General features: G+C 37.0%; 1 protein-coding gene across 11 annotated transcripts in view; it reads right to left on the reverse strand.

Annotated features, from left to right (window-relative positions):
* FAM184A (family with sequence similarity 184 member A) overlaps positions 1–26,518 on the reverse strand; it is a 122,051-nt gene that overhangs the window by 55,067 nt on the left and 40,466 nt on the right. For all 11 annotated transcript variants that reach the window (XR_006717525.1, XM_045499421.1, XM_045499418.1 and 8 more), the window contains exons 2-6: positions 19,822–20,676; positions 19,028–19,163; positions 17,232–17,413; positions 13,918–14,115; positions 9,996–10,118 (exon numbers count right to left, since the gene is read on the reverse strand). Coding sequence is in view for 10 of the 11 variants with exons in the window: in XM_045499421.1 (XP_045355377.1) it covers positions 9,996–10,118; positions 13,918–14,115; positions 17,232–17,413; positions 19,028–19,163; positions 19,822–20,676 (1,494 nt within the window). In the remaining variant the exon portion in view is untranslated. The remainder of the gene's footprint in view (positions 1–9,995; positions 10,119–13,917; positions 14,116–17,231; positions 17,414–19,027; positions 19,164–19,821; positions 20,677–26,518) is intronic.

Genomic DNA, 26,518 nt, shown 5'->3' on the forward strand with positions numbered 1-26,518 from the left:
GGATGCTTGGGTGGCTCAGTCAGTTAAGCGTCTGACTCTTGGTCTCAGCTCAGGTCATGATCTCACAGTTTGTGAGATGGAGCCCCACAATGGGCTCTGTACTGATGGTGCAGAGCCTGCTTGGGGTTCTCTCTCACCCTCTCTCTCTGCCTGTCTCCTGCTCACATGCTCTGTCTCAAAAATAAATAAATAAATAAATTGCAGAAAAGAAAAAGAAAAAAGAAAAAACTTAGTATTGTAGTTATTACCATAAAGAATAGAGAAGATCTGTTCAAGAAACTAAGAATATTAATTAGACAGAATTGATGTTTAAATAGACAAAAACCTTAAAATGCTGCACAATTAAACATTAGAAATAAAAAATAACTTTTTATGGTTCACCAAGGCATTACAGCTTGTATACCAATACGACCCTACTTATACTAATCTTCATACCCATACTGTCTTTCATCATTCTTACAGCTGGAAAATTTACACCTACCTTTCAAAGACCACCTCCCATACCACATTTAAAAATTCTCCAATATCACATTCTCCAGAGTTTTTATGAACACTTATGGTAGAGAATCACTCCCTCCTCTGAACTTTAAAAATACATTGTATTTATCACCAATTCATAACAGTCACTTGAAACTATGAGTTCCTTGACATTTTGTCAAAGTATCCCTACCATCTAGAAGATATCATGTAGTCAATAAATGTTTCCCAAATCATAAAAGATATGCAATATTACTGATGTCACTGGACTGTAGTTCCAACTTTTCTGGAGACCAATTTAGTTAAATAACTTGACGTATAACATTATTCCTACTCTGACCCAGTAATTTCATTGAGGGCAAGAGTTACACAAAAAGGAAATAATTTTTAAAAATGAACAAAAGTATTAATAGAACTGATAATTTATCCAATTACCAGTAAAAATAAGACACTGATAAACAGCATTCAGAGAAGTCTTCTCTAATACCCCAGGCTCCTCAGGGTTTCAGGGCTCATGGCTGAAATACACCTTGGTTGATCACTGATGAGGACAAAGAACTGGCCTTAGGAAACCGCAATCCTGCCATACTGGCCATGGCCTTTGCACGATCATTCTTTCTCCTCAAGTTAAGAGGGAGCAACTCCTTAAAATTATCTTTATAATAAAATATTTAAAACATTAAATGCTCAACAAAGAAAATGTTTAAGCAACTATGGTAAAGATATATAATGGAACACTATATGAATATTTTAAATGACTAACATGTAGACAAAATTAAATGTAAATATTTATATGTAAAAAAGTTTTATAAATCAAATACACAAAGTACTGTGAATATAGATTGCAACCATACTAAAATGCACATACACATATTAAATACCATTAGAAAATCTGGAATTCTGAAAACGTTCCTTGTGTTCTTACTTTTTTTTTTTTGTAAAATTGCTTAATTTCATAAAGAGCAATGTTCAAAACTTTAGCACGTACCAATCAGTGCCTTTGAAAGGAATATATTATGGATATTCCAGAACAGATTTTAGAAACTCAATCCTGTTCTCTAAATCATCACAATAAATAACCTGTTTGTCTTCTATTACCTAAATGCTAGTGTAGCCACTACAGGAGCCAGAGAAATTAGTTATTTGTGTGTTGCAGTAGGCTGAATTCTAATATGACCCCTCTGACCCTCACTTTCCCTGGGACTTAGGCATATATGATCGGATTTGCTCCCATAATTGTATTATGTTATTTAGCAAAAGGGATCTTGTGGATATAATTAAGATCCTTAACTGTAGTTGACTTTAAGGTTATCCAAAAAGACACTACTCTAGGTGGGTCTGACATAATTGGGTGAGCCCTTAGGAGAAACCAGAGAAATTCAAAGCCACTGAAGTTTTCCTGATAGCCTTGAACAAGTAAACTGCTATGTTATAAGAGGAGGCAGTCATGTTGCAAGGGCTTGAGGGGGGCTTTTAGAAGTAGACAGCGATTTCTGGTCAACAGCTATCAAGAAACAGGGACCTCAGTCATACAGCCACAAAGAAATGAATTCTGACAACAACCAGTAAGCTTAAAAAAGGATCCTGTGCCTCAAATGGGACTGCAGTATGGCTATCACCTTGATTTCAGCCTTGTGAGATCCTGAACAGAGGACCCAGCTAACCCATACTTGGACTCCTGACCCACAACACCATGAGGTAATAAACATGAGCTGTGTGATGCCACTAAGTTTTTGGTAATCTGTCACACAGCAATAGAAAACTAATAATCTTATTTATTATTATTAAACTAAGTTGACTTAGTTTTCAATGAGTTTTATTCATTCAACAAATATTTCATTTGCAAATACTGATCTCTTATGTGTCAGGTAGTGTATCATCTGTGATACAACATTTTATAATAAAGCCAAATGATTTTTATTGTAACAAACTACTGAACTATGCATATGCTTAAAAATCTCATGTCCAGAAGAAAATCTACAACTTACATCAGAACATTTAAAAAGACTGTAACAGATTTTATTGACCAGTCTAGTATTTTGTCCTCAAAGGTGACCCCAAATAACATTTGATAGGATAACAGGATTATCCTCCCCCTGAGATTTTAGACTCACTAGCTTCCCTTAATATATCTTCATATGATTTGGGTATTCATGAATTTATCACTGAAATCCCTAGCTGACCTACTTATGTTTTTAGGTTTTATCAATTCTAAGAGTATCAAGATCCATCTTATGAAGATAATACATTCATTAATTTTTGTTCTAAAACAATCACTCTCAGTCTTTATGAAGTATCCCTTAATTCTTTCCCCCTATCTTTCCATAGATATATCTACTTTCCATCCAATAAATGTAAATGGAATAAAATCTCTATTTAAAAGGTACAAACTTCAGGTGTGCCTGGGTGGCTCAGTCAGTTGGGCATCTGACTCTTGATTTAGGCTCAGGTCATGATCCTGCTGTTGTGGGATCAATCCCTGTGTTGGGCTTTGTGCTGAGTGGAGCCTGCATGGAAATTTCTCTCTCCCACTTTCTTTCCCTCCCTCACGTGCACTCTCACTCAAGATAAATAAACTTTAAAATAAAGTAAAATAAAGTAAAACAAAACAAAATAAAATAAAATAAAATAAAATAAAATAAAATAAAACAAACTTAAGACTAGATAAAATGCAGCTATATGTGGTTGGCAAGAGGCACATGTAACCATCAGTAGATGGAAAAAGATATACCAATCATAACAAACCAAAATAAAGCTGGTGACACGATATCAAACAACACAGACCAAACCACAAATCATGATTCCATGATTTGTGTAACCATGAGGATGCAGAAAAACAAAGGGTCAGTAGATGGAAAAAGATATACCAATCATAACAAACCAAAATAAAGCTGGTGACACACTATCAAACAACACAGACTAAACCACAAATCATGATGAAGTAGCTAAAAAAATTTTATATTTGTATGCACATAACAAAACTTTTAAATATTTAAAGCAAAAATTGAAAGAATATAAGAAATAAACAAATCCACCATCAAAGTATCAGTTTTTAGTAAATGACATATGAAAAAGATAAAATTCAAAAAGAATACAATATTTGGAACACAGAATATTGACGAATATAACTTAAAATCTTGTTTAATGAACTGGGATACAAGACTACATTGAAAAATTGGACACACCCAGAATATTAAATTTCTTTGATGAATTTAAAAATTTAAAAATTGCTTTCATACAAACAATATTTAACCATGATGCAGTTAAAGTTTAAAAAGCATGTCAATCTCACACAAATCTCCCATAGAACAGAAAAGGATATAAGTCTTTCATTTTAAGAGGCTAATAGGACCTTGATTTCAAAACTAGAAAGGACGGTATTAAAAGGGAAAAGTACAAAGCAATATTAGTTGAACCTAGGCTTAAAAAACTCCCAAAATGAATATTAATAAACTGAATCTAGTTATTATACACAAAAAGATATATCTATAATCTATTATGACTACCTTGGGCTTACTTTAGAAATCCAAAGTTGATTTAATATTTGAAAATTAATATAAGGTACCACATTAACAAAGAAAAAAAGTATGATCTCGACAGATGCAGAAAAATCAACATCAATTTGTGATTTAAGTTAGGAAACTAGAATTATAAGAGAATTCCTAAACCTGATAAAGAACATTTACAAAATAAAATTTTAGAGAAGCATGATAATTAACTATAAAATGTTGACATCCTTCACTTTAAGAGCAGGAAACAAAACAAGAAAACTTATTATCTCTAGGCATCTTATCCAGCAAAGTAGGACAAAAAAAAAAAAAAAAAGATGTCCAGGCTGAAGGAAAGGGTAGGTACATACAGAGGGATGAGATGAGCCAGGCATATTCTTGGGGAGTGGTTCTTTTTTTATTTTATTAACTTAAATACAAGATAGTTAACATATAGCATAATAATGATTTCAGGAACAGAATTTAGTGATTCATCACTTACATGTAACACCCCATGCTCATCCCAAAAAATGCCCTCCTTAATGCCCCTTGCCCATTTAGCCCTTCCCCCTATCCAACACCCTTCCAGCAACCCTCAATTTATTCCTTATATTTAAGAGTCTCCTGTGATTTGTCTCCCTCTCTGTTTTATTTTTGCTTCCCTTCCCTTATATTCATCTGTTTTGTATCTTAAATTCCACATATGAATGAAATCATAAGATATTTGCCTTTGACTGACTTATTTTGCTTAGCATAATACACTCTAGTTCAAGCCACACTGTTGCCAATGGTAAGATTTCATTCTTTTTGATCATTGGATAATATCCCATTGAATATATATACCACATCTTCTTTACCCATTCATCAGTCAATGGACATTTGGGCTCTTTCCATACTTTGGCTATTGTCGATAATGCTGCTATAAACATTGGGGTGCATGTGCCCTTCGAAACAGTATACCTGTATCCCTTGGATAAATACCTAGTAGTGCAATTGCTGGATTGTAGGGGAGTTCTATTTTTAATTTTTTGAAGAATCTCCATACTTTTTTCCAGAATGGCTATACCAGTTTGCATTCCCACCAGCAGTGCAAAAGATCCCTCTTTCTCTGCATCCTTGCCAACATCTGTTGTTGCCTGAGTTGTTAATTTTAACCATTCTGACAGGTGTGAGTTCATTGTGGTTTTGACTGGTATTTCCCTCACGATGAGTGATGTGGAGCATTTTTTCATGTGTCTGTTAGCCATCTGGATGTCTTCTTCAGAAAAGTGTCTATTCGTGTATTTTGCCCATTTCTTCACTGGATTATTTGTCTTTTGGGTGTTGAGTTTGGTAAGTTTTTTTTTTTTTTTTATAGATTTTGGATACTAACCCTGTATCTGATATGTCATTTGCAAATATCTTCTCCCATTACATTGGTTGCCTTGTAGTTTTCCTAATTGTTTTCTTCACTGTGCAGAAGCTTTTTATCTTGATGAGATTCCTATTGTTCATTTTTGTTTTTGTTTCCCTTGCCTCTGGAGACATGTCAGGTAGTAAGCTGCTGGTAGAATTCTCCTGGAAAGCCATCTGGCCCTGGACTCTTGTTTGTTGGGAGACTTCTGAGTACTGATTCAATTTCTTTACTGGTTATGGGTCTGTTCAAGTTTTCTATTTCTTCCTGTTTTGATAGTTTATATGTTTCTAGGAAATTGTGCATTTCTTCCAGATTGCCCAATTTGTTGACATATAATTGCTCATAATATTCTCTTATTATTGTTTGTATTTCTGCAGTGTTGGTTGTGATCTCTCCTCTTTCATTTGTTATTTTATTTATTTGGGTCCTTTCCTTGTTGATAATTTGGCTGAGCTTTATCAATTTTGTTACTCCTTCAGAGAATTAGCTCCAGGTTTCATTGATCTGTTTTACTGTTTTCTTGATTTCGGTATCATTGGTTTCTGCTCTACTCTTTATTATTTCCCTTCTTCTGCTGGTTTTGGGCTTTATTTGCTATTCTTTTTCCAGCTCTTTAGGTGAAAGTTTAGGTTGTGTATTTGAGACCTTTCTTCCTTCTTTAGGAAGGCCTGGATTGTTATATATTTCCCTCTTCTGACAGCCTTTGCTGCATCCCAGAGGTTTTGGGCTGGTGTGTTTCCATTTTCATTGGCTTCCCTGTACTTTTCAATTTCCTCTTTAATTTCTTGGTTAACCCATTCATTCTTTAGTAGGATGTTCTTTAAGTATTCAAGACCTTTCAAAATTTTTCCTTGTCATTGATTTCAAGTTTCATAGTGTTGTCTGAAAATATGCAAGGTATGATCTCGATCTTTTTGTACTTGTTGAGGCTTGATTTGTGTCCCAGTATGTGATCTATTTTGGAGAATGTTCCATGTGCACTCAAGAAGAATGTGTATATGCTGCTTTAGGATGAAATGGTTTGAATATATCTGTTAAGTCAATCCAGTCCAGTGTGTCATTCAAAGCCTTTGTTTCCTGTTGATTTTCTACTTAGATGATCTGTCCATTATTGTAAGTGGGGTGTTAAGGTACTCTATTATGATATTATTATCAATGAGTTTCTTTATGTTTGTGTTAATCACACAATTAAAATAAAACATATGTAAGTTTATATATAATGTAAATATATAAATGTGATTTATATATTTGGGTTCTTCCACATTGGGACATAAATATTTACAACTGTTAGATCTTCTTGGTGGATAGACCCCTTAATTATGATATAATGCCCTTCTTCATTTATTGTTACAGGTTTTATTTTAAAATCTAGTTTGTCTAATATGAGCATGGCTATTCAAGCTTTCTTTTGATGACCACTGGCATGATGGATGGTTCTCCATCCCCTTACTTTCAATCTGCAGGTGTTTTCGGTCTAAAATGAGTCTCTTGTAAGCAGATATAGATCGGTTTTGTTTTCTTATTCATTCTGATACCCTATGTCTTTTGATTGGAGCAATCAGTCCATAGACATTTACAGTGAGTACTGAAAGATATGAATTTAGTGCCATTGTGGTGCCTGTAGACTTGATGTTTCTGGTAATGTTCTCTGGTCCTTTCTAGTCTTTGTTGCTTTTGGTCTTTGTGGTTTTGTTTCATCTTTTCTCCAAAGAGTCCCCCTTAAAATTTCCTGTAGGGCTAGGTTAGTGGTCACAAACTCCTTTAGTTTTTGTTTGTCTGAGAAACTATTTCTCCTTCTATTTCAAGTGACAGCCTTGCTGGGTAAAGAATTCTTAACTGCATATTTTCCCAATTCAGCACGTTGAATATATCCTGCCACTCCTTTCTGGCCTGCCAACTTTCTGTGGATAGGTCTACTGCAAACCCGATCTGCCTTCCCTTATAAGTTAAGGACTTCTTTCCCCTTGCTACTTTCATAATTCTTTCCTTGTCTGTGTATTTTATTTATTATTTATTTATTTTTGAGAGACAGCATGTGTGCAAGCAGGGAAGAGGCAGAGAGAGACAGAGACAGAATTTGAAGCAGGCTCTAGGCTCCAAGCTGCAGAGCCCTACACGGGGCTTGAACTCACAAACTGTGAGATCATGATCTGAGCCAAAGTCAGACGCTTAACCAATGAGCCACCCAGGTGCCCCCTCCTTGTCTGTGTATTTTGTGAATTTGACTATGATATGCCTTGGTGATGTTTGGTTTTTGTTGAATCTAATGGGAGTTCTCTGTGCTTCTTGGATTTTGATGCCTGTGCCCTTCCTCAGAGTAGGAAAGTTTTCCACTATCATTTGCTCACATAAACCATCTGCCCCCTTTTTCTCTGTTCATCTTCTTGGCCTCCTATGATTTCAGTGTTATTCCTTTTTAATAAGACACTGAGTTCTCTAAGTCTTTTATCATGTTTTTTCACCTTTGTTTTCCTCTTTTTTCTGCTTCGTTATTCTCCATAATTGTGTCTTCTATATCACTGATTTGTTGCTTTGTTTCATCCATCCTTGCTGCTGTGGTATCCATTCAAGATTGCATCTCAATTATGGCATTTTTAATTTCATCCTGACTAGATTTTACTTCTTTTATCTCCAGAGAAGGGGATTCCATGCTTTTTTGAACCGCAGCTAGTATTCTTACTATAGTGATTCTAAATTCTAGTTCAGACATCTTGCTTAGATCTGTGTTGATTAAGCCCCTGCCTGTCATTTCTTCCTGTTTTTTTCTTTTGGGGTGAATTCCTGCTGAGTTCTGTGGCTCAAGTTATGCATATCATTGTGTTAATCCTCATATCAATTTCCTAGGTGTGCAAAATAGTTTGGTGCTGATCTACCTGTGTTTCAGGGATGAGATGAGCTGAGGGTCTCCATGCTGCTCCACCATTTTCAATTCTTTCCTCTTGGGGCATATTCTAATATGGCACCAAAACATTACCAGGGTACTAAAGCATAATTGAGAAAGTATCTAAAAGGAAAATCAATTACATGTTTATTATAGCTCTTCTCAGTGAGATCACAGTGTGTAGATTGCAGGAATGCTTAAACCATTTTCAACTGAGAGGAGACCCTGGGAGAGCTTAATGAGAAACACAGATGGTCACTAAACTGCCTTCTAATGAGAGCAGGACACCATAACTGCAAGGATCATATCCTGCCAAGAGAAGTATGCAAATATGGAGCAGCAGTGAATTATCTTGGACAAGAGAACAGAGGCTGACCTAATCTAATATGGCTAAAACACCTGCTTTTTGAAAGTTCATTTTATGCTACTTCACTTTCACAAAATACCTACAGTAGTAACTATTTTTGCTAACAGAAATAATCTGGAGAGATTTTCACTTTTACAAAAAAAAGGCAAAAAATAAAATAGCATTCAGCATCTGTTTTGCAGTGAACCCTCACAGAAACAGCACGCACCCCAGGAAGTGAGAGGGCCCCACCTAGTTCCTTCCTTCGGAACCACACTCAGCATTTCAGTATCACACTACCATAGCTTTGAACTGTGTCTGTGAGCATCTGTGCAGTTGCTGGATATTTTTTGTGTGTATCTGTTAGCAAGATGGGTCCTAAGGTATCAGAAAAGCCTAAGAGAGGTTAATTTTGGGGTCTTGGAATGCTCAAACAATTTTCCATATAAATTAATCATAACTGCTTATTCACCTTACACCATTTCAGCTTACAAAAGGTTTCTGAGGACACTCTACCTACAGACAAGCAGGGGAAACCTGCAACAGTCTTAATTCTATCATTCCCAAACACAGTGATTGGTGCCTTCTCTGAATAAATGTTTAAAGATAAGTAAAGAAGACTGGGTGCAAATGATTAGCATGCCCAGGGGCACTCCTGTGTTGGCATGGTTTCTGTGAGCAGCAGCTGAGTGATGAGAAAGCAGGACTTAGACAATCTTGGGAGAGATGATGCTATTGAGGCAGGAACAGCTGACAAGATGAGAAATGTCAAGACAAGAACTTGTCTTAGGAAGAGCACTCTGCAAGACAAGACTGTCCACACACATGAAGGATGAACTGGAATGGAAGGGAAAAAAAAGACAACAGGTGTGGCTATTCTAGGGTATAGGTGAACCTGGGCTACAGAGAGAAAGGAAAAGAACAAACAATATTAGAATTTTTAAATTGTCTTTACATTTATTTTATTCACAACAGAATTTGTGAATTCACATTCTTTTTATACTCTTAGCCTTCTCTAAGCTAAAGAATACTATTTTCTTATAGCATTTAAAAATTATTTTAGATGTCACTCTCCAGATGTTATACAATCTCTCTTTTTAAAATGGAGATACAGTGTAGAGAATACTAAGTCTGTGTTTTACAAAAGGGTGTATAAACCTTTTCAATTATTTTTCATATGGTGACATTATCCTTTGTTTTGCTTTTCCCCACAAAAGCACCTGGGTCTAATGTTTTGGGTAGTAAATTTTTACCTGGTAAGATATAACCAACGTATTATGAAAAATTCAGCATGAAGCAAAGTGATTATTTTTACTCTAGATATTTTACCATCTCTGGTACAACATTACCAAATAAGGATGTTATGGATAAGACATAACACAGGTGATAAGGCTAAAGAATTCTTGCCTCTTGATTGGCTGTATTCAGCTTGTCTTCCAGCTCTTCCTTCAAGTTTTCCAGCTCTCGTTGAAGTTGACTTTTATCCTCTTCCAGGTTTAGTTTCTCCTTTTTATACTGTTCCTCTAATTCCTTAGGAAGAGACATTTTTAACCATTAACAAAATTGCAAACATTGTATACCTCAAAGACTCCAAGAAAAAGACTACTATTCTGTTTTATATTTTGATATTTTGCTCTTCAAATTAGCCTTATTGTTAGTTAATAATATTTAAGTTATTAGTCAACCTAACTAATCCTAAGGGATTAGATTCTGTCATTCTGAATCACTTATGATGTGGTTAAATAATTATTTTTTTAAAATGATAAGAATATTTGACTGGTCTAGATCAAGCTGAGTCAGTAACAGGAATGTATGCTATAAGTGATAATGTGGGGAGATAAATAAAAATTCTAACTATCTCTTGAATATAGAATTCTTTTATATTTATATAAAAAGAGCTAAAATCCAGTAACATTTCTGGAACACGAGAACATAGTCAAGAGTTACCAAGTACAAAATTAAGGCATCTAAAGAAACAATGCCAGTAAAACTGATACTTACTGAAGAACACCTACTATCTGGCATGCTACTTGGGATGTGTACTTGGGATACACAGGTATTAACACATGGGGCCTGCCCTTAATAAGTTCAAGGTAACAAGCAATTAAAGAATATGTGATTGGGGCGCCTGGGTGGCTCAGTCGGTTGGGTGACCGACTTTGGCTCAGGTCATGATCTTACAGTTTGTGGGTTCAAGCCCCACGTCGGGCTCTGTGATGACACCTCGGAGCCTGGAGCCTGCTTCAGATTCTGTGTCTTCCCCTCTCTCTGCCCTCCCCTGCTCATGCTCTGTGTCTCTCTGTCTCTCCATAATAAATAAACGTTAAAAATATATAAAAAAAAAAAAAGAATATGTGATTAAAATTAAATATCCATAGGGACTACAGGAGTGCATGGATGGAGAACTGGTAAATTCTATCTTGGTGAGGAAACCTTCACAGATAATGCAATTCCTAAGTAGAGTTTGAAGGAGTGTACTAGTAAGGAACAGAGGTGAAGCAAGGGGGAAATAAAACATGTTCAGCAGAAGAAACCCGTGCAAAAACCATGGAGGTACAAAAGAGCCTGGTATGTTACAAGCAGTTCAATATTTCTATAGTGGAAGGTGAGAAGAGTAATAAATGCAGTTCTGTGGAGCTCCCAAAACAAACTCTGGGTTTGATGATTTGCTGGGATTACCCACAGGACTCAGAATATAGTTGTCCTCACAGTCATAATTTACTTTATAGCAAAAGGATACTAAGCACATTCAGCAAAGGAAAAAGGCATAGGGGGTGAAGCCTGTAGGAAGCCAGGTACAAGCTTCCAAGAGTCCTCTCACACAGGACTCTCTAGCAAGTTGTGACAATAATGTGAAATGTTGTCTTCTAGTAAAGTTCATGAGAGACTCATTGCCTAGGTTTTTTATTCGGGGCTAATCACATAGGTACCACTTGATTACCATATGCCAAACACCCAGACTTCATGAAGGAAAGCGGATGTTCAGCAGAAACCATATTGTTTGCATAAACACCTTAGGCACATGAGCTGTTGTTATCAGGAAATGGTGGAAACCCTCCCGAAATTCAAGTTCCCAGGTACTAGCAAGGGCCAACCTTGCACCATGTGCCTTTCTAAGGATAGCAGCTTCAGGCCTGCAATGGTAACTCTTTTCTGCATGGATTCTCTATATATTCACTTTCAAATGCGATGGGTAAACTCAAGTTTTGAAAAAAAAATATAATCCTTTTTGATAACTAAGTAATAAGGAATGAAGAAGTCACCTTTAGGTAAATGTTCTTTAAAAGAACATGTGACATGAGGCATCTGAGTGGCTTACTCATTAAACAGCCAACTTCAGCTCAGATCATGACCTCGCAGCTCGTGAGTTCAAGTCCCGCATCAGGCTCTCAGATGACTGTGCTGACAGCTCAGATGGAGCCTGGAGCCTGCTTCAGATTCTGTGTCTTCCTCTCTCTCTGCCCCTCCCCTGCTCACACTCTGTCTCTCTCTGTCTCTCAAAAATAAATAAACATTAAAAAAATAATAAAAGATAATGTGACATTGGAGAAAGACTATTCTAAAAGGAGGCTGGTCTGAGCTGAGGCTCAGACATGAGCTAGCTAGGCGAGAGAGGAATGAAACAGCAAGTGATAAGTTATTTTGAGAAAAGGGAAGGGGATAGATAAAGCTATCATGAGTTTTGACTACGTTCACACACAGGAAATGCATGTCATGTGTTTTATAGCAACCACATTTTAAAGAAAGATTGCAAGAAATGTAAGTAGCTTAAAGCAGATTTTTAGGTGGCTCAGAAATTGAAATTCAGTGGGCAAGGGTATAATTAAGAGAGAAGTAATGAGGCAAAAATGATATTGATGAAAGATGCCTAGATTCTAGCACTTAGAACTTAATATAGAGGAGTAAAGAGAGGCAAAAAGCAGACACCTGCAGGTTAAATATCACAATAAGGGAGAAGGCTAAGGTGAATAAGGGATGTAGAGATGAAAAAACAAAACAAAAAATAGCTATGGAAGAGCTTACTGAAGCAGCAGTTACCACTGAATACTTCACTATAAATCCCTGAACAACTGACAAAGACATACAGAGTCAGTAAGCATGTACATGCACCACGTAATTAAAGCTGTACAAATTCGTTCTGGAATAGTGAGCTGGCACAGAGAAAATAACCACAATTTTGAGAAATAACATGTCATTAAGATTTGTCTCCAGCTACATAAACATATAGTAGCAGGTTTAGACAGAAATAACATTTTAACAGGAAGTTTTATTTGAGTTTTTAATTAAGTTCAAGTGTTGAATATTTTTTCCAACTAGTTGTGTCACAAAAGGAAGAGACATAGAGGCGAATCTCTCAATTCATATCCTGCTTCTTCTATATACTAGGTTGGTGGCACTGAATACATCATTTAGGTTTATTAAAACTATTTCACCACCTGTATAATAAAAATGACATTAATCTTCAAGCCTTAAGTAATGAGGAGTATACAAGAAAGCTCTTAATAAACTCTAAAAAGCTATAATGTAAAACATACAACAATCATCATTAATACATGCTTTTATGTGGTGGTTAAATGCCTTAGAGTTTGACATCTGAAACCTGAGTTCAAGACCTGACTGATTCTTACTAGCTGCATGTGATTGAACAAGTGTTTCACCTCTCTTTCCTCTATCTCCTCTTCAGTAAAGCGGGTGCAACAATTAAACCTATGAGTGTGGCAGGAATTAAGTAAAAAAACAGATGGAAAACACTATTGCAGCGCCTGGCACACTGTAAGAAATACTAAAAACTAACATTTATTTATCACTATATGCTAGGACATGTCTGAGTTCTTAACATTTTATTTCACTTAACCTTCACAGGAACATTATAAGATGGATCTCCTCTTCATCTGTCACATGAGGACAGGCATGGTTTTTGAGGCCCAAATTTAGGCAGCCAGTAAACAAAGAGCTCAGTGTGAATCCCAGATCTGTCAGACACCTTGTTTCTTCTACTATGCGAAAGGAAACATCTACAGGAGAATAAGTGCTTCAGCTAGTTGAGGCTTCTCGAGGAGCACACTTAAGACAGTGTCTCATGAAGAAACAGCTCAAGATCAAGGGAGTATTACCATGGCTCATACAAAGTAGGAATGCCTCCTATCAATTTACACACAGGAGATAACAAGAATTTTTAAGTATATTACTCTCTGAATCATGATTTACAGATTATGAGAGAGCAGCCATCAGAATGAAGTAACTCACTACTCTACAATATGGGTCATACTGGATCATTACAGAAACCCTTCCAGTTCACGATGCAATGCTACGTTGAATTTATACTCACCGCTTGTAGTTTTTTCTTATCCTTAACTGCATTACTGTGGACAGCTTCAATTGCCATGTGGTGCTTCCAAGCTAATTCTTCCAAAGTCTTAGAATGAGCCTCATTTAATTGAGCAACCTCCCCTTCCAATCTATTTTGCAGGTTTTTTAGCTCCATCTCATAATATTCTTGCTGAGTTTTCTTTGCTTCATTTACTTTCTAAAATTAAAGCAAATAAAGATCAATAATTACACCTGCTTTTTTCATTACTGCTATTAGTATTCTGAATACTCAATAAATACATACATTTGAATGAACTGAGTACTATGGAATTTAGACTTTGGACATGAGATTACATCATTGGTATTCTCAGAAAATGACAGGGTAGCACTGACAAAATTAATAATTTTAACACAAGTAATAAAACAGGCTAGTCAGAACCAAGTGTGAGTTAGCACATCTGTGAGCTTAAGACAGAAAGCCTCCCTGTATGTCAAAGCTGTACACAAAATAGCTTACCAATTTACCACTCAGATGATATTCAATACAATTTCACTGAGTGCCAATTATATGCCTTTTAAGCAGTCACAGTCTGGAAAAAGGCAAAAGACAATGGAAATATAATTTTATACATTCTATGAAAGGAGTGTACATCACACATTGTAAGAGTATACAGGAAAGGAGACTAACCTGGATGGGGTGGGAAAGGGTGTGTGTGTGCGTGTGTGTGTGTGTGTGTGAGAGAGAGAGAGAGAGAGAGAGAGAGAGACATAGAGACATACATACATACATACACACATCAGGGAAGGCTTTCCAGAAGAGAAAACATCTGAGCTGCTGATGACACGTTCTCATTTAATTCTCACAAGTCCATCAGGAAATGAAAGAGGAGAAAATTTCAAACCTGGATCTGGTGTCAAAAACCTGCATTCAAAACCATTTCCAGCATTTTGAAAAATGAGCAGTAGCCAGCCGGGTGATGAAGTTCAGATAAGATAGGAAGACCATGTAGCTGAGCGGTGTGGACGGAACAGCAGATATGAGGCTGGCAGTGGTAATGGGGCTCAGCAGGGAGCATGAATCAAATTATGAAAAAGGGTCTTTTATGCTAAGGACTCTGACTTTTATTCTGATAGGAATGAGAAATCACTGCAATTTATGTAAGTGACATATTTTTAACAACAGTCAGGTTGACAGTAGGCTAGTAAGCTGAGGCAGGGAGAGCACTTAGGAAGCTGTAACTGAAATCCAGGCAACAATGATCTAAACCTAAACCTAGAATCCGCGAAAGGGTAAGAAGGGATATGATGGAACAAAAATATATTAAGGGAGCAGAAAGCCAAGAGGACTCCCTAACAGGTAAGAGGGTTAAGGAAACAGTAATCAATAACAACTGATTTACCAAGCTACACACACAGTAGTGCTATTGGTTGAAAAAAGGAGTGGGGAAAAAAAAAGTACTTCTGAGGGGAGAAAGTTCTAGGTATGCTGATTTGACACGTTTGTGAGAAACCAACATATCTTGTGGGAGTTAGACACACAGGGCACACATTTAGGGAAAAGATGGGGCCTAGGCCAACAGATTTGGGAGGGATCACTTAACAAGGGACAGCTGATGTTACCAGAATGGAAAAGCATATAGAATGAGGTGAAAATGCTGGGGAATGTAAATGGTAAGGGAACAGACAGAAGGAAAGCTCACAAACAAGACTGCAAGGCCGGGCAGGCAGGAGGAAAATGTGGGAGAATGTGAAATACCAAAAGGGAGATGTTGTAAATCAGAGAGAAATAAGTAACACTGTTGGATGAGATTCATCAAGTCCAGCAACCAGGATGTCCCCGGAGGCTGGGGCAAACACACATTCTGTGGAGTCGTCGTAAGAGAAACCACATGGCACTCAGGTAAGGCATGAACGGGAGGTGAGCAAAGGGCAAGGAGATCAGACTTATTTTTAATATGCCTGGTTGTTGAGGGAAAGAAAGATTCCAAAATTCCCACTTGATATCTGAACAACTGCAATAAATATTCAGCAATTACTCTAAAAATGATAGGTCTTATTTGTTTAATCTAGAAATTCAATATGTTGGTATACGAATTTTCAGAGCTCAAGGATTGCCAAAAGTTTTACCGAAATTTCCTAGGTGTATAGGCAAAAACACATTTCATCAGTACAAAAACATGATCAACCACAATGTACATTCCACTAAAATAAGAGTTTCACAGTTTCTGGTTGAAATACGTTGAAATGTCTTAAGTTTTTACATTATAAATTGTTAATAATATTCTGAATACATGGGAATGCCAGCTGGTGCAGCCACTCTGGAAAACAGTATGGAGGTTCCTCAAAAAACTAAAAATAGAACTACCCTACGACCCAGCAATTGCACTACTAGGCATTTATCCAAGGGATACAGGTGTGCTGTTTCGAAGGGACACATGCACCCCCATGTTTATAGCAGCACTATCAACAATAGCCAAAGTATGGAAAGAGCCCAAATGTCCATCGATGGATGAATGGAAAAAGAAAATATGGTATATACAGATACAATGGAGTATTACTCGGCAATCAAAAAGAATGGAATCTTGCCATCTGCAGCGACGTCGATGGAACTGGAGGGTATTATGCTAAGTGAAATTAGTCAGAGAAAGACAAAAATCATATGACTTCACTCATATGAGGACTTTAAGAGACAAAACAGATGAACATAAGGGAAGGGAAACAAAAATAATATAAAAACAGGGAGGGGGACAAAACAGAAGAGACTCATAAATACAGAGAACAAACTGAGGGTTACTAGAGGGGTTGTGGGAGGGGGGATGGGCTAAATGGGTAAGGGGCACTAAGGAATCTACTCTTGAAATCATTGTTGCACTATATGCTAACTAATTTAGATGTAAATTTTAAAAAATAAAAAATAAAATTAAAAAAATCTGAAAAAAATATTCTGAATACATGTACAATAGATAGTCCAGCTTTATATCTTTTTCCTCAAGATAAAGACAAAAACTTACTAGAATTAAGAAATGGACTGTTATTGGAGCTCCTGGGTGGCTTAGTCGGTTAAGCATCTGACTCTTGATTTTGGCTCAGGTCATGATCTCACAGTTTTGTGAGTTCAAACCCCATGTTAGCTGCTTAGGATTTTCTCTCTCCCTCTCTCCACGCACCGCCCCCACTCTCTCTTTCTCAAAATACATAAACATTACATAAAAATTGACACTGTGAAGTAGAAGTAAACACTTTTTAAATCAAATCTGAGAAAACCGAACTTTTTTTCTTTTCCTTTCTTTGTTGTGGGACAGCGGGTGGGGGGCAAACTCTACTGCTTTTTACCTTCTCCAGTTCCAAAATCTGCTGCTTCTGCTCTTCATCCAGACTCTGAGTTTTGCTTTGCAAAAAAGCTCTTTCTTCTTCAAGCTGAGACAATCTCTCATTGGTCCTTGATTTTTCTGATTCTAGATCTTTAATTGTAACCTCCTGGGTCATCTGAGTCGCTTGAAGCATTCCAATATGACCTATACCCCAAAAAGAAAAACTCTGCAATTTAAAATTTGTTGCACTGTGGTGTAAAAGTTTATATTTAATGACATAATTGTACTTAATACCCGAGTGAAATAAATAGTCTGCATGTACAAACAGTACTTTGGTTTGTTCACCGTATAAAATGGAAATATTTATCATGGGAATGTTTCCTATCCAAGTAGAATCATTTAAACGAGGAAAGGGTCTATTTTCACATCACTGCATCACTGTACCCAGGACCCTTTTTTAAGATTGCACACTAAACAAGCTGAAGTAGAAGCAACTCTCAGAGATGCATGTAAAAAAAAGCCTTGGGAGTCAAACAAAGTGGATGGCACTATAGTGCCAAAATGAGCAATTTGTTCTTTTCTAATCTCTTTTTTCAAATTCTCACATAAAGAGAAAGAAATTTAGGGGCGCCTGGGTGGCTCAGTCGGTTGAGCATCCAACTTCGGCTCAGGTCATGATCTCACAGTCTGTGAGTTCGAGCCCGGCGTCAGGCTCTGTGCTGACAGCTTGGAGCCTGGAGCCTGCTTTGCATTCTGTGTCTCCTGCTCTCTCTGCCCCTCCCCCACTCATGCTCTGTCTCTCTCTGTCAAAAATAAATAAACATTAAAAAAAATTTTAAAGAGAAAGAAATTTGTACACAGGTAGTAAATATGGAAGGCAGTGGTTTGGTTGAAACTGAATTTGTTTTAGACAAGAAACCTGATAAAGAACTAAGGTGGATTAAGAGATTAAGTCAGCAAGTTATCAAAGAATAAATAAATGACAACAACAAAAAAGGGGGACGGGCAATAAGAGAGACAGAGAGATGAAAAATGAGTGTGAGATAAAGGTCTCAGAAAGCATGTGTTAGGTAGGCCAGTGGTTCTCAAAGTGCCCTGGACCAGCAGACCTGGGAACTTGAGCCCGCAGTGAAGATCATCTCAGACCTGCTAAATCAGAAGCTCTGAGGCTGGAGCCCAGCATCTGTGGTTGCACAAGCCCTTTGGGTGATTTTCATACACACTAAAGTTGAAAAACTACTACTTAGGAGAAAGGTCATCTGGGAATTCACAGATGAGCCAATCAAATCAAATGACATTCTCAAAGAATTACTTCAAATGGCTTCATCTGGCACACTAAACACTTGGGCAAAATGTAACTTCAGAACTGACATGAATCACCCACTTCCTCTAGTACAGGTTATGAAATGAGAACATTAGCCATATTAGGATGGGCAACTCAGCTTTAGTATGTAAATGATCCTTATTAATAAGCCAAATGAAATGAGGCACTATAATTCACATATAGTTCCACTAATTTAAATACTTTAAAACATGTTTTTAAAGAACAAAAAACTTCTTAGAATGCTTCTTTGTTCTTTTAGTGAATGATTTATTGGTGATAAAATACCTGCTCTTAATTTTTGTATAAAAATATATATTCTTAAAAATAAGTTATTATTTGCTTATCTTATGATTAAAAAGAAATTAGAGTCCTTTAAAATATTTAGAATCTAAATAATGTTAAAGTATGAGAAGAGAAGGCAAATTTTGTCTTGAGTAAACATTTTAGTGTTGGTTTTAGCTAAGGAATACACCAAGAACTGTGGTCACACATACTAGCTTTGAGGACAAGGTCTGAAGCCTGTTGTTGTAAACGTTCTCTGGCCGCTGCTAGCTCACTTTCCACTTCCTTGTGCTTGCTTAGTAAGTCCATCTCTCCCTCCTTGGCATCATCAAGCTGTTTTTGAAGAACCTAAGAATGATCAAATAGCCATTACTAATATGCAAGAATGATGCGAAGCTAATTAGCTAAGCTAATGATGCCAATTCACTTAAATTACAAGCATCAACTTTCTCGTATTCAAAAGTCGCAGTTAATAATACCTAGTTTTAAATCTGTTTTGATAACACTTAGAACTTACCTTCATAAATCATATGACCCAATCATGAAAGGCTATTCAACCTTTTTTAATCCACTCAAATGCTGCAGATATTAAAAACAGCTATGAAATTTTCTATACCTATTTTCAGGTTTAGAAAACAAATTTTTGATCACTGTGCAGACCATTATTAATGAAGGTAAAGGAGAAAACATAATTAAAACTAAAGCCCGATATTTTAACTCTCCCAAGTCACTTGTGAAAAATATCAACACGTTATTTCAATAGAAACCTTTCTTTATCAGGTTTTAAGTTATCTTTATGGGCCTTTAGTATTTGAAATTCTAGTAGTAGATAATAACTACAGAGTAGTAAAAATTGCCCTTTTCTTGATTTTTCTCACAAAGGAAAAGCAGAAGAAAGCAAAATGGAAAAAAAAAGTTAAAGTAGTCTAATTGAAAAGAAAAAGACAAAACTGGGGAGGGAGAGACAGGGGGTATCCATAGGTTGAAAGTGAGAGGCTTTACTTACCTGAACATTGTTCTCTGCCGTAACAAGTGCTATCTGAAGCTTTTGGCATTTGTCGCGAAGACTTCCAGCTTCATCCTGTACCATCTGTAACTCTGTCTTCAATTTTCCTATAGTTTTTCTTAAAATTGCTTCTTGTCCCTGGAATTCTTTTCTAAGATCAGCTTCCTTTTCTTTGCTAGCCTGGAGGCTTTCTGCTGTAAAAAGCTGTGACCTTTTCAAAGTATCAAGCTCGTGCTCATAAAAGGACTGAGCTTTATTCAACTTGCCTTCATAATCCTCAATTAGCTTTTTCCGGTCAAGTCTTAGCTCCTCCAGTGTTTTGTTTAATGTCTCCAACTCCACCCTGTGCAGTTCCTCTGCCTTCTCCTGCCCTTTACTGACCGAGGCACTGTGATCCTGCTGGGACTTCAACAGCTCTTGGATTTCCCGTCTATGAGCAGTTCGCAGATCTTCCAATGCCAACCGTTTGTCTTTTTCAAACTGTACTTGGAGTTGCCCAAAACTCCGTAATCTTTCCTCAAATTTCCTTCTGATCTCTTCAACCTCTCTAGACATGGTTACTATGCGTTGGACATGCTGGGCTTCTGCACAAAGTTGCATGTCCTCGACTCTGTGCTTATAAGCTTCAAATTCTGTCAAAGCCTGCTGCTTCATTTTTATGTGGTCTTCTAATGATGCTTCTAAAACCTGAATCTTTCTCTTCAGGTCTAACTCCTCTGTTACTTTGCTTTTATATTGCAATATTTTTTCTCTTGTTTCTGCAAGAATCTGTTGGATTTCTTCTTCATGAGCATCTTTGAGGGCCTGAATTGCAGATTCATGCTCATCATTTTTAGTATTTAAAGCATATATTACCTGCATAGTTTTAAAAAAGGGAAAGAATTGAGCAAACCATGTTCTGTTCTTACTGGAAGTTAATTCTTCCATTTGGATTGATATTTTTCAACACACAAAATTGGGTATGGTAAATACTAAATACTGAAGCTTCATGCATTGTTTTAGATTCATAGATTGATTTACATAGCAAAGTTTTACCTTAGCACAACCTGAAAAGTTGCATCTGAAGATTCCACTATAAATGAAACAGTGAGGAGAAAAGAGACAAAGGAAGCCTAGAAGAAAGGAGCTCTCCATAGGGTCCAGTCTAGTTTGGGGTGAGGATCAGCAGAAAAGCCTCAAAGTATCTGCCTTACTCTAGTGCTTTGCATGAGTGGAAGTTCTAGGCCTTAAGTCTTCTTAAAGGCTCTTTCATCTGTTTAATGTCCGGTACGTTCTAAATTTAGAAATTTCCTCTTCTAATTCTCCTATGGTCAGTTTTTAAAGCTGATCCTCTTCTCTCCAAGTTCCTAGTGGTCTCCTTACAAAATCCAGTTAGTACTTTTCTGCTCACATATTAAACACTATAGTTTTACTCACTGCCTAATTTTCCCTCTGAATCCAGGCAAGCCAGGGTTCTAGAGCCAGAGTATCTGGGCAAAGGTCTTTATTTTCATTTTAGTCCTTGGATTTTAATGATTCCATTGACATTTCTCCAACCTTAATTACAAATGACAACATACTCCCTTTGTAGTGATGCTCCCATTCTTGTATGTCCTTTGATACCCTCCATCATACCACTGTGGCCAAACAGTACAATATTCATGACTATTACTTAAGGCTTACAGGTTCACCCACTTTCTTCTGAAGTAAAGAGAAATGAACACTCTCCAATCCAAAAATCCAGAAGCTAAAAAATCAGTGTCCTGGAGCTTTGCTCGTTTCAATGTGATCTTATTCTGGCTTTAGAAATGGATTCCAGCCCCAAAAGTCAGAGGCAATTAAGATGCAAACATGTTGCAATTTTTGTAGGGAACTTGTTCATACAGCCTGAGGCAACAGAAACACACTACCTGGCTCTTCACACATCCTGGTGACGCCAGATCCTATTGCTAAATCTAGGTGGTCACCTGCTAGGCCTGTAGCTGTACTTGTGGAAGGAGAAGACACACTGGAGGCTTACCCCACTGCAGGGGCTTCACTCTCTCCACACAGGGCTTTGTCTTCCAGAATCAGGCCCCCATTCATATACTCACTTGGTCTGCTCTAACTATTGAGAGATGTAATCATAGCAAAGGTGAAAAGATTGAGAGATGGCAGGACTCCATTTGTCTTGCCAGCTACTTCACCTGCTAGCTACTTCCAAAGGGAAATATGTGCACAGAACAGAAATAAATGCTCATTTCCAGTTTCTCCTTTTTTAAATAACCCTAATTCCAAATCCCAGGTTATGTCCCTAATGAGCTAGACAAGATCCCCATAGAGGACTCCTTTCATGTACACATTTAAGCCTAAAGGTAGCCTATAACCCAAGAAAGTTGGTAGACTCCTACAACCTTCCTCCAGGGTCTTACCTACCCATCATGTTGATGCCCACAAAAGACTGAAAGAGGCACTAAGGGAAAAAAATGCCAACTAGCTGGAGAGAAGTCCATTTGTAGAATGCTTAGAGCAGAGCTGGTGTAGGCCACAGGTCTCAGACCTTCCCAGGCAATCTGCACAAATCCCCTATCTTACTAAGCACATGGAAGGAAAATAAATGATACAAGAGATGGAATCCCTAGAGAATAATAAGTGACACTTTTCATCATTTTATCCCAGGAAATGATCTTGAAAAGGACCACTCCATGGTGGGATTCCATATAACGAGGGATGAAACACTATGGGAAGATGTGAGCTTCCCCTTGTCAACAATTTCTCAACAACACTCTTCTCTTTTTTCTAATACTTGATTTCCCTGCAGTTTTTGAATCCTGTATCCTGTATCCTTTAATAAGGCTTCCAAGACCACCCAAATTCACGGGAGTCTATCTTTTCTTTATATCCAGTACCTTCATTTCCTTAACTATTCATTCCTGTAAATCAGTAAATGTTCAACTGGCTAAAAATGGGGGTCTTGACAACAATTTTGGCAAGCTGGGTTAGGATGTTAGAGAGCCTAGAAAAGTAGCTGAAGATATAAAAGCACAGTAACATACAAAAGTATGGATTAAAAGGTGAAATTAGAATAGAATTTAAGAAAAACAAACTAAATGTCTGACCAATAATAGGGAAATATGGTGAGGAACTCTATTTCACTTGATATTCTATTCCAGATGTCGGCAAACTATGGCCTGCAGGCCCAATATGGCTGCTGCTGGTCTTTGTAAATAGTTTTACTGGAGCACTGCTATGCCCCTTTGTGTATGTGTAGTGTACAGCTGCTTTCCTACTACAACAACAAAGTTGAGTAATTACGGAAGAGACCTTAGTAGTGACTCCTGTTGTGATGTACACTTGACAAGTCATCTTTTAAAAAAATTTTTTTAGGGGCGCCTGGGTGGCTCAGCCAGTGAAGCATCTGACTTCGGCTCAGGTCGCGATCTCGCGGTCCGTGAGTTCCAGCCCCGCGTCGGGCTCTGTGCTGACAGCTCAGAACCTGGAGCCTGCTTCTGATTCTGTGTCTCCCTCTCTCTCTGACCCTCTCCCCATTCATGCTCTGTCTCTGTCTCAAAAATAAAACATTAAAAAAAAAATTAAAAAAATTTTTTTTAAATGTTTATTCATTTTTGAAAGACAGAGAGATACAGAGCACAAGCAGGGGTCGGGATCGGGGGGACACAGAATCTGAAGCAGGCTCCAGGCTCCGAGCTGTCAGCACAGAGCCCCACACAGGGCTCAAACTCATGAACTGTGAGATCATGACCTGAGCCGAAGTCAGACTCTGGAACGACTTAGCCCCGCAGGCGCTCCGCACTTGACAACTCATCAGCCAAAGTTGGCAGCCAAAAATAAAAAATATTTGCACTAGCTTTGTTTACCCTCTAATAAATAGTCCCGGGTTCTTACCACTACAGCTTCTTAAGACATTAAGAAAACCAATTATTTGATTCTGAAAGCATAAATATAAAAGAAATACAATATTATACTGGCCATATAATAGTATCTTCCAAGACATCAATGTTAAAATAAAGTTTCTAAAATCTTAAAAAACAACAATAACAAACTAATAGTGTCTTTAAATAGCCATTTAAAATACACCACTATAAATGAGAATGCTATATATGAATTTTCAACTTGACATTAACAAGATATCCCCTGACTATTCACTTTTCTACATAATTACAAAGGTAACCATTTTAAAGTATCTTTCTCTGATTAATTACTCTTTCTCGGACCAAAGAAATAGAAACATTCTATGTTCTTTGAACACACAGAAAATATGACTTGAAGTAACAGAACTGATCCAAACTGGATTTCTCATTCTACGTAAAATAACTTAATTTCTCCAATTTCTTCAAGTTTCTCAATATTAAACAGAGATCATATTTATTCTATCCTAGTGACATCATTATTATAAGATCAACCTATCATTGACATTTAAAAAAATGATACTATATAAATATTTTTCAAAAAATATAAAGCACTATGAGATGATAAATCTTTTTTTATTCATTGTATCATTTATTTATGGAGAAAATGGGAATAGCTTTAAAATTTGTCTTTAATGTTTATTTATTTATTTATTTATTTATTTATTTATTTATTTATTTATTTATTTTGAGACACAGAGGACAGAGCACCACAAGATAGAGTAGGGCAGAGAGAGAGGGAGTCACAGAATCTGAAGCAGGCTCTAGGTTCTGAGCTGTCAGCACAGAGCCCGACGCAGGGCTCAAACTCACAAACTGTGAGATCATGACCTAAGCCAAAGTCGGACATTTAACCGAGGCTGCATTTAACCTGAGCCCCCCAGGTGCCCGAGAATAACTTTAAAAGAAACTTTGGTGAGTGATCATAATCACCCATAAAGTTGGCTATTATTTTCCACATGGGAAAAGGAAACTCTCTAATATCTCTTTTCATAAAGTATTTTTAAAGACATTAAGAGCCATTTGCAGTTTTTCAGGGACTATAAGCACTCAGAGAATGGGAGAGCACAATTATTACCACAATTTCATGTAATTTCGCAGCTCCAGCTTATGCCAACAATGCACAATTTAACTACATATTCCAGGATGAAAAAGGAATAGTCAGTAATTTTTACTTTTTCTATGAAGATTTTCAAATAATCTTACCCACTAATAAAATGAGAATAAGTCTAGATCTACTCTTTAAAATGCTACTTAGGTAACAACAAACAGTCTCTGAAATAGTTCTTGTTGTTGGCTGCTATAGACTGTATTGTGTCCCTCTCCTTCCCCCAACAAAATTCATCTAACTGAATGAAGCCCTAACTGCCAATATAATGGTATTTGAAGATGGGGCCTTCGGGAGATAATTAAGTTTAGACAAGATCATGAGGGTGGTGCCCTCATGATGGGATCAGTGCCTACATAAGAGACATCAGTGAGCTTGCTTCCTCACTCTCTTTTCCACTGAAAATACTTTCAGTATTTCTAAACCTTCTATAATGAATGTATGTTACTATTATAGTCAGAAAACATTAAGCCCTTTTAAAAGATTAACACTAACAATATTAAAAAAAGAATATTCAAAATGCCTTCATTTTAGGAAAAAAACAACCAAAATTCAAAAAGAAAATTAAAGGAACATTCATTAATTACCAACAGGCACTCTGAAAGTTTCCTTTAAAATCACTCAATAAAACATTTAAAAAAATCACACTTAAATATTTTAAAGAATTTTACTTATGAAATAATTTTACTTATGAAAAAGATCACATATTTTGAGAAAAAGTTTAAAAATCTAGTTACTTAGTTAAAATTTGATAACATACTGGCAAATCTATAATGGTCAATTCCTACTTCATTTATTCTTCTGTTCAGCAAAAATATATTGCACACCTGCTATGTGCCAAGGTCTATAACTGGCAGAGTAAACACAACTGAGAGCTGGATGCATATACATGGTATCTATTCTCATGCAACTTGGTGGAGACCAATCTTAAATATTTACTCCATTAGTCAAATAAAATTTTGATAAGTTACCCAAAGGAGAATAAAGACAAAATGAGTTTTTGCAAGGGATGGGAGTGACAGTGGTAATGTAGGGGTTTCCCCTTATTCTCAATGAAATACTTACTTTATCTCAACCAGAATCTCTTCATTTAGTCAAAACGTTATGGATAAAGTAGAGAGAGAAAATTGTGAGCTGAAGGCTAAGAGTAGAAGGCACAGAAATGGAAAGCACAGGATTTTGTGAGGGGAAAAATGGGTTCCAGAGCTACAAAGGTAGACATGCAACACACTGCAGAGGTACTTGCATTGTAGCTGTTGCTCTGGATGGGATCCAGAAGGGAGAAACTAATTAGAAAGAGTGAAAAAGACTGAGGACAGGCCTTGGGCAGGGTTCAGGGGCAGCAGGGAGGATGAGGACCCACAGACAGAGGCAACATGCTGGACAGATGAGTAAGAGTGGAATGGAGGCAGGGCATCAAGGTTTAAGATGAACAATACACCTTGTCAAAGGTTGAATAAAAATCAAGAAAAATGAAGACTCAAAGACCCTGAATTCAGAATCTAAATCTCAGAAGTAGGTCTTTGAGAGCACATTTGGTAGAGTGGTGAGGGCAGAGCTGGAAGAAAAATGGCAAAAGTGGGTGAGTGGATGGTAAGTGAATGGAGGCAGTCCATTAGTAGAGAAAAGCTCCAAGAAATGGTGGTAAAAGAAAGGAAACAACTAGGGACAACTAGGATATGGCTTAGGAGGCAGCAAAGTC

This window comes from Leopardus geoffroyi, chromosome B2 (assembly GCF_018350155.1).
Source record: "Leopardus geoffroyi isolate Oge1 chromosome B2, O.geoffroyi_Oge1_pat1.0, whole genome shotgun sequence".
NCBI lineage: Eukaryota > Metazoa > Chordata > Mammalia > Carnivora > Felidae > Leopardus > Leopardus geoffroyi.